The sequence below is a fragment of the Letharia lupina genome (genome assembly GCF_014066315.1).
Source record: "Letharia lupina isolate WasteWater1 chromosome Unknown contig_18, whole genome shotgun sequence".
Lineage (NCBI taxonomy): Eukaryota > Fungi > Ascomycota > Lecanoromycetes > Lecanorales > Parmeliaceae > Letharia > Letharia lupina.
The window spans coordinates 1,373,292-1,382,437 of record NW_023502987.1 but is presented as its reverse complement, the minus strand read 5'-3'; the positions used below and the strand labels follow the sequence as shown (position 1 = coordinate 1,382,437).

At 49.5% G+C, this 9,146-nt stretch overlaps 3 protein-coding genes across 3 annotated transcripts; 1 reads left to right on the top strand and 2 right to left on the bottom strand.

Moving 5' to 3' along the window:
• Window positions 1–316: 316 nt before the first annotated feature.
• HO133_003845 (uncharacterized protein) lies at window positions 317–1,705 on the top strand (the record flags this gene model as incomplete). The annotated part of the gene is made up of 1 exon (XM_037294767.1): window positions 317–1,705. The coding sequence occupies one exon, from the start codon at window positions 317–319 to the stop codon at window positions 1,703–1,705; it is 1,389 nt and encodes a 462-aa protein (XP_037149455.1).
• A 1,911-nt stretch (window positions 1,706–3,616) lies between these two features.
• Window positions 3,617–4,876, bottom strand: HO133_003844 (uncharacterized protein; the record flags this gene model as incomplete). The annotated part of the gene is made up of 2 exons (XM_037294766.1): window positions 3,617–3,652; window positions 3,944–4,876. The coding sequence occupies 2 exons, from the start codon at window positions 4,874–4,876 to the stop codon at window positions 3,617–3,619; spliced, it is 969 nt and encodes a 322-aa protein (XP_037149454.1).
• A 2,253-nt stretch (window positions 4,877–7,129) lies between these two features.
• HO133_003843 (uncharacterized protein) lies at window positions 7,130–7,990 on the bottom strand (the record flags this gene model as incomplete). Its single annotated transcript, XM_037294765.1, has 1 exon — window positions 7,130–7,990. One exon carries the CDS (start codon window positions 7,988–7,990, stop codon window positions 7,130–7,132), a length of 861 nt encoding a protein of 286 aa, XP_037149453.1.
• Between the last annotated feature and the right edge of the window lie 1,156 nt (window positions 7,991–9,146).

The window sequence follows — 9,146 nt, the reverse complement described above, 5'->3', positions numbered from 1 at the left end:
AAGCGCCGTAAGCTGTCACGTAGCACGTCTGGTATCTCACCCATTGCACATTGTATATTGCTTATGAAGCATACTGGACCAGTCTTACGTGGATAGTGAATGCCGCGGAACAGTTGCTAAAACTTGCGGGGCGACTGACGCGTGCTTGTCCCATTTCGGAGTCTAATCTAGGAGTGTTAATAAAACCATGGGTTCCCGCATAACGTGACCATTTCAGAATGGTCCGTGCTGACGTGATTACGGCAGCTATGGAAGCCTCCAAATCTCTCTCCGTTGTTGATGCTTATTACATTACACAAGAAGGCTTCACTCCGCGATGCAGGATTTCACAGCGAACGAAGCGCACCTCTCCACATTGGACCAGATATCTCCCCAAGCCTACACTCGCTTCATCCTTTGCTTCGGACTTGACTCCGGTTCTCGTCATGATGAAGCTACACAGAGCCTGCGCCACGGTTTGGAAGCAACAGCAATTCAAATTCCAGCCTTGAAAAGCCTCGTCATTTCAGTGACCAATGCCAAAGGAAGGGAGACCAAAGACCTCCGTCAACACGATGTCACTATTTTCACTGTCAAAGACCTCACGACTAGTAGGCTGGACTTTGGCGAGATTCGATCACAAGGCTTCCCCAGCCAGGTCTTCGATGCCAAAACGCTATGCGCAACCGGTGTCTTTGTAGTCCCCGGATCTCCGGTGCCAACGTTTCTAGCGCAAGCCAATCTCATCACTGGAGGCTTGCTACTCGGTCTGTCCGTCTGGCATGGAGCTCTTGACGGAACAGCTATCACTACAATACTTAGATTGTGGGCGCAAAATTGCCGCGCTACAAAAGATCCGGTAAACGATAGCATTGACACCTTCACCCTGTCTGCCGCCGCTTTCGACAATTCGCGCCTGTCGAAAGTCTCTGGCCTCCAAAGAGGGTCGGTAGAGGACCATCCCGAGTTCCTCCTACTACCCGAAGCACCAACCGCCTTACCGCCAGGCTTGACCCAGACTTTGAAGACTCAGATCTTTCACATCTCTCCTGCTTCTATTTCAGCCCTCAAAGACCTCGCGAACCCTCGGCACTCCTTGTCACCCCAAAAAGAGTATAGCTGGATCTCCACCAATACCGCCATCAGTGCTCTCCTCTGGCGATCCGTCATGTTTGCCACGTACGGTCACGAACGCCCTATTACGGATTCAGTATCCATGTTCAGCTTGCCGCTCAATGGGCGCACGAGGATGGATCCACCTCTATCACCAGATCTCCTCGCGAGCGTATGGTGCTTTCAAGATTCTAGACTCCCAGTCAACGCTCTTCTTGAGGCCAATCTCGCCGACATCGCGCTCATTGTACGCAGAAATACTGACAGGGTCGACGCAAGTTACATTGATTCGCTGATCAACATGATCGATAGCGTGCCGAATCCATCTCTGTTGACGCCATTGGTTTTCACGGATGTTTTGAAGACATGTTTGATCTTAACTTCGTGGGCCGGGTTTGCGATGTACGATTTCGACTGGGGGAATGCGCTGGGTGGAACGTGCGAGAGGGTGAGGACTGTAGCTAGTGGTATGTTTAATGGTATGCAAGTTGTGCTTCCGGAGTTGACGAAAGAGATGGGTGGGGGGTTGGAGATTGTGGTTGGGTTGGAGGATGACGCGATGGAGAGGCTGAAGAGGGATGAGGTTTGGATGAAGTTTGCGCGGTTACCGTGAAGGCTCTGGGGTGTGTAGCTATTGGGTCCACAATTTGGTACTCACGCGTCAAAGGCTTCTTCCAGCGTAGCTTTTGACAACTGACTCTGGCGGTACCTAGCTAACCTTTATGTCACTTCGAAACCTTTGGGGGCTCAACTTCGGCCAACGGGCACTAAAGCGGAATTCAAATCCTCAAGTCACAGAGTATACTCAATTTGTAATATATCCCCAAAAACATTGATGATCAACCAAGGGTCTAGGAAGATTTCGTGCTACCCAAATCTCCTCTGAACGTCAGGAATTCTACACAACCCTCTCCATTCGTTCGCGCAGCCACTCTCAAGTAGACAACACCACGATTTTAAGGATTGAACCGGTCAAGATGTATCAAGATACGAGTTCATTGCGCGAGAGGAGCAGCCAAACCGAGCTTACAGGATATTGCCTTTGCGCAAGGGCGACAGAAGCTGATCTCCTGGACATCCGATACTGGGCACGAGGACAACACCCTCCGAGCTGCGAAACATGAAAGTGTGATGTGCACGGACCGAATGGTAACGACCCATGGTCATGGCATAGGCTTCCCGTAATATTTCCGTAGCCTGCACACACACCACGCCATAGAACCGTCAGATGCCCCCGACAACAGCGAGGACTTCGGACTTGGCCTTGGCTCGCTGTGCACCATAGACGTGGGCAAGATCTGGGAGAAGGTAAGGGTAAGGGTAAGTGGACGCTATGATGGGATTCTGTAACCTTGCCGCTCGGTTTTCCTCAAGGGTTGGGTGACGGAGAGGTTGACTGTGGGGAGTTGGAGAAGTCGTGAGGGAGTTCAGATGGTGTTTTGGCTTGGACTTGATGATCGCATGTAGGGATTGGAGTGTATGATGCGGCTTATCTTGGTCAGTGCTCGGATGCGCGCCGCCGCGCCGCCTAAGAATTGAGCCGCATCCATCCCACAGAAACGCGCCTCGCCGTTCGTCGTCAACGATGATTCAGATATCACGTCAAGCAGATCGAGTCCTCTCCCACGTCGATCGAGAACCGTGCAACCGGAGAACCATTGTCGGATCCAAGACCGAAGGCTGGAATAAACATCCCTTTTCACAGCAACACGACGACGCACACACCGTTTGTTGACGAGCTTGCCCAAGTCATGGGGTCTCCGAAAAGCCCTGAGCGCTCAGACATCTTGTCGGTACTCATTGGAAGCGTTTTGAACTTTGCTTCTCCACTGGCGGCTTTCATCGAAGAATGAATGCGGCAACGCACTGTCTGGACATCCATTGCCGGGGGTCATATTTCGATGCTCTATGGATCCAGGTAACGACTAGGTTTACCGCTTTCTATATCCTCGTTCTAGAGGTCCGTAGGCCTCCTGTCGCACTCCGACCGTATCTTGACACAGATCATCTCGACTCCATTACTGTCTTAGTCTTCGTGGACACCCCGGGGGGTCCCTAGCTCTCTGGCTTTGCTCACCGCGAACGAGTTCATGTAAACGACATGGGCCGCAGGCATTGGTTCCTGATGATCTACAACTGCGTTCCCAGAGGCGTTTTGCCAGTGAGCTTGTCAGTCGAGATCGCGTGGGGGCGAGGTCTGACTCAGTCGTCCTTGCAGCGCCATTCATAGACCTGTTTCAGCTTCGGAGTCTCCCGGGCGTATTTCTCAATATGGGCAATGGAAGGGAGTGTTGCCGTGAATGTCATCAGAGGTCGAAGAGACGGGAGACGCGAGGGAAAGATTGAGAATGCCAGCTTTTGCTTGGGAGGGATAATGGTGGAGATGGATATCAAGATCTCGAGGCGAATACAACAAGTGTGCCTTATTTGAAGAGCAAAGCTGCTAGGGAAAAGGGCGAATGATGTGTTGAAATGTAAAAAGGATTCTAAAAGCGACCTATTAACGCTCTTGCTAGCTAAGCTCCTAGGTCCCTTTGCGTCCAAGACCCTGTCGTAACATCTTTACCACAACATGTATGTAGTACTGTTTCATCCAAATATTCCGTACCTTGCAGTCCCTCAAACCTGCTATCATGCTGACTTCACCTGACCCAGTTCGTACGGCTGTTGCGCATTTGGAGTCAGCCGAGTTCCTTCGCAGCGAGGGTATAACTTACCAGAGAGGACATCTTCTGCGGACTTGCAGCCAAGCATTCATGCATTCGCCGTGGAAAGGCTGTTGGCATCGTGCTTCACACCGGACGAGCCCTTCATTACCGAGCCTTTGCAGGCAGATGGAGCAATCTCCCACAATACCCCCGTTGTCATCCTCCGGGGGCACCAGAAGCCTGTACGCTGGGGACGGAACTGCGAGTGTCCGTGTTGCCGCCCGGGGTATAGCAGTTGGGGATGCTACATGCCTTCCAAACTGATTCTGCCGAGGACGGCGTGTTGAGGAAGCGGCGGAATTCGGCCTTGGAACCTCGACAGTGAGGGCGGGAGTTGCGGCTCCACCTCTTACGCCTGCTACTGCTGCGACTTGCTGGGTTAAAGCATCGCTCACTCGGAGGTTCCTATTTCGTAGACGGCGTAACTTCTCGCGAGCTACTTCCGTTTCCTGACGAGCTATGGCTGTTTCTCGTCGAGCTATCTCGATGTCCTGAAGAGCTATCGTGAGGTCCCGGCGAGATATGGCTGCGTCCCGGCGAGCGATCTCCGCGTCCCGGCGAGCTATCTCTGCATCTTGTCGAGCGGCTTCTACCTCACGAGTATGAGTCCGAGCAGCGTGCTTGGACTGCGGAATCCGCGGCCTTCTCGCAGCCCGCTCGACTCTAACAGCATCTTCCAGTCGAACACCCTCTTTATGTGGAGCGACTTGCCCAAGCCGAGCCTCATTTTCCAGCTGCACAGTAGTCTCCAACCTAGCAGCTGCCACGATCTGGAACTGTTGAACCCGATCGCGCCATTTCGCAGCCACGACCCCGACCTGGTCTTGATGATTCCAATGGTTGCATAGAAGGAGGCGTGCAAGACGTTCCAGCACATGGTCAACTCCGGAGGCTGATATATTCATGCTCGAGATCTGAAGTAGAAGATCAGAGGCACGTTGGCAATTCGCTGTAGCGACACGGTGATGGCAACGCCGACGCTTCGGTTTGGCATATCCGACGCAGGTGGCCCCCAACGAGACCTGGCCAACTCCCAAGACATCTTCAGCGTCCCATAGGCCAACGAGAGGAGGCATGTTTGGCGAGAGTCAATTGGGAGCAGACAATCTTAGGTAGGTTCACTGGGTTTTCTGTGAAGAGATTGTCAAGAAGATGAGTGCTGAGAGAGAGGCATACCCTGTTTTTAATGAAGCTGTCATGCAGCTGGCCGCACAGGCTTGAAACGTGAACAAAGAGATCGTTAGGCAGGACTGGACCAACAACTTCTAGGAACAAGGATCAAGCTCCTGGTTTGACACTGCGAGACATGGATCACTTGGCATGTGAAATTATACTGGTCTGTGATCAAAGCATCAACAGCTCGTCTTTCAATGTTTTTTTCGGTGAGCATGCAGCTTGGAGGCCAAGAAGTCTTTTTGCCTTAGGGCCCCTTCGGTAACCACATATTTTCAAAATATGCCAACATATATTACCCCACCTCTTGGCAAATGAATGTGGGCTCAAAATAGCACTAGTAGACACTTGAAAATATGTAAAATATAGGTACGGTTTCGTTCGGTAACCCTGTAATCCCGCTGAGTAAGGATCGAATGTAGGATAGTCGAAAAATTCTTTCTAGTCAGACAATTGCCTTCCTACCTACCATTCAACAGTCTTATAGCTAACATACCTGCTACTGCTGCACTGCAGAATGGCCATTAAGGATTTCTTTGGTATAGGCATAGCCAGATAGAATAGACGTTCTCCGCATTTGCTTGTTATATGAGAAGAATAGTACTGAGCAGCAGTAAGAACGACACTTGCAGCTACCTCTTCAAATAGAGAGTCATCCATGACTGAAATATAGCTATTGCAGTTATGAAATGTGGCTACAGGCTATCAGTCATGAAAATGAAAAATATCGCTATTGCAGTCATAAATGTCCATTATTTCTGTGTGCTCAGCGCACATTGGGCCTCAAATTATGGGTCAACCCATAATTTACATATTTTCAATGTGCAATGTGGCCTGGCAAGTGAAAATATGGTTACCGAACGTAACCGTGTATTAATAGTACGCTAAGTTGAAAATATGTTGGCATATTTTGAAAATATGTGGTTACCGAAGGGGGCCTTAGCAGGCCCGCTGCCAGAAAACTTGGCAGCTGCAATGGCAGAATCCTCATTTGCATATCGACAATACGAGCACGAGGTTGGAGGCTCATAGTCTGTAAAGCGCTCCGTTCCGTTTCCCCTGCATATTGATTGCCAACGCTTTTGCTTTTTTACCTCGCTAGGAGTTTGGAAGAGGTAAGATACCAAAGAGCAAAACTTTATGCACTTTCTAGCGTAACCACCCAAATGGCATCTTATGAGCCTTCACGTTAGGCCCCTTTCAGGTGCTCAAGGTGTTATAGTACTTAATTAGAATGTGTTAGCCTCCTAATGATGACTTCGTAGTATAATTTTAATAATCAAAAGTTTCTATCGAGAATATGTGAAGACTGCGAATTTTGATGCATATTACGAGTACGCGCTTCACACGCGAAAAGTCGCGAAAATATAATACGCCTTACTTTACATGACGTCTTGATCATGAAGTAATGAGACGATCGTCGAGTTACTGTATATTCTTGTATAGAAAGTTTAACGCGTTTGATTCGTACTTTAGTGTAAAATCTTCAAGTCAAGTTCTTTAACTAAATGTAAAGTTTCATATCAAGCTCTTAGCTTTTTCCACCATCCTATCTCCCTGATGCATAAATGTGTAAAATCTACACACTTTTTCCCAGCAGCATGTACAGTTTGTTTTTTTTTCCACTTTGGCCAGGCCTGACCTGCGTCATCCTATTACTCACATGAGACCTCAGTCTTTACAGACTCGCAACCTTGATAGTCACCTGCATTAATCCTCACGGCGCCATATGAACAAGGCTCTGCGCTTAATCTGCCAGATGTCAGAATATCAGGTATGGTAGAATGAATGGTGTGTAGATTGCATGAATTCTTCTATCTCAGGACTCCCCTGGGCCAGTATTTGTACCCCTCACAAATTAGGTGGTTGTTCCAACAGGTGGCTGGGAGGAGGCTGGGAACCTTATTTTGACACTCCCCTGTGACCTGCCTCCCCTAGCCCAATCAAAAACATGATGCTATACCCAAATCTGATACCGACAAGCCTTCCTGGCCGTCATCAATAAGCCTTTCCTGGTGCTACCGACAAGCCCTCCTGGCCGTCACCGACAAGCCCTCCTGGCCGTCACCGACAAGCCCTCCTGGCCGTCACCGATAAGCCCTCCTGGCCGTCACCGACAAGCCCTCCTGGCCGTCACCGACAAGCCTTCCTGGCCGTCACAAGTTAATGAATGCTTCCTTTTCACCTGGTGCCTCTTGATCCTGCTGTAACTCGTCCCATTTCCGCTTCCGAGATCTCTTCTCAATGGTCCACCTTTCTTGTAGCCATTCTGGGGCCAATTCCGGATGTAACTTCCAACAAACCTCGTCCTCATGAGGCTTTCCACAACGAGAACATTTGACCTCATGCTCGTAGTTCAGAATGGCCTTTCCACTTGGCATCCTCTTACCCGGATGTCTTGTTGTTGCAACCAATCCTACCCCCCCAGTGTCCAAAGTCTTTTCACGTCTCTCTTCCTCCAGAAGCATACTTCTCGCTTTATCAGCAGTCATCCCCAGCGTCACAGCCCAAATCTTGGTGAAGTATTGAAACCGTTCTGGGAGAGTCATGCCAAGACATAGAAGAGTCTGCTTATCGTCGTCGAGAATCACGTTGGTGCCGCGAATACGCTCCTCGAGAGTCTTAATTTGAGTGAGATAGTGAGTCATAGAGTCGAAATCTTCGTACCGGAGCGAGTAGTACTCCCGGGTCAATCGCATGAATTCGGCGTCACCTTTCGGGGCATAGATATTGACTAAGGAGGTCATCATAAGGTAGCCATCGTCAAAAGCGTTAGCCTGAAGTTTCTGCTTGACGGGGCCACTTATGGTAGGGGTAATAAGGTCTGCAGCCTCCATTGCTGAATCACGCCATTTGGCTTGGGCCGTGACTGATTTATCAGGATCCGGGGCCTCTTGAGTGTAGTTCCAGAGCTTTTTACCCCTAAGAAGGGCCTTGACATCGATAAGCCATTCAGAATAGTTGTTGTCCGTAAGCTGACGGATAGGTGACTTGAATGAGGAGGTTTCGGGGTCCATGATTGGCTAGGATAGATGTGGAATAGCGTATGTCTTAAAAGTGGTGGTACCCTAAGCGTCAAGCCCGGGCTCATAACCTGTCAGAATATCAGGTATGGTAGAATGAATGGTGTGTAGATTGCATGAATTCTTCTATCTCAGGACTCCCCTGGGCCAGTATTTGTACCCCTCACAAATTAGGTGGTTGTTCCAACAGGTGGCTGGGAGGAGGCTGGGAACCTTATTTTGACACCAGAGGTCGTCTGATCCTTTGAAATGATCCCGGGGTGAATTTTGTCGTACATCAATCTACATAAAGTTCGGAGACGTCTCCGTCTGGTTCCGCCCAAGCCTGCTTCCGCCTCCGAATCTTAACTCTATTGGCGAAGACAATGAGATGGCTTCAACAATTGATACTCTGCAACTCATCAGCTTTTACTGAGCTACAGTCCTTCTCTGCTGATCTATCCTTTGATCCTTCACCTGCTTATTTATATGGCGGTACGGTATCTAATCCTTACCATAGCAATGCAGATTCCCGTGTTTTCTTTTGTTTCTGATAAACTTTTCCCTGTTCATGTCGTCACCGATCCATTTCAACCTTTTCTATCGATCGGCCGCTCTGGCCACCGGCTCTGATCGTGACAAGACTGTGGCGGCTCGAAGCTGCGAGGACCCAAAATGCATAAGTCGAGATGCCTAGGTGTTAAGAAAGCCATCAGTGGGCAACCATGGAATGGCATACAGATTCGTGAGCTAGCTGCAGTCAAGTATTTTCGACTCTGTCTGGAACAAGCCTATGGCTGAACCCCGACTACCGAACGCTATGCCGTACACAGCGAGATCGAAAAACGAACAGCAGCAGGGTCAGCCTAGCATGCCACCTGTTAGGTATAAGAAGGGCCAGGTTTCCCATATCCTACTGGTCTTTCAAGCTCATCTTTCATTACTCTTTCACTTGCATATTTTCTGCCATCGTTTCCAAGACTTCTGATTCCGGTAATCAGAGTCTTCAGACACACTATCTTTAACAGTTTTCTTCACCAACACTATCTTTAACACAGTTTCTATACTCGCAATCTCTTTGACAGGATGCATCCGACAATCTTCCTTACTTCCTTAGTAGGACTCGCTGCAGCTGCTCCCCTTGCATCGCAGAGTGCCTCGGACTGCAGCA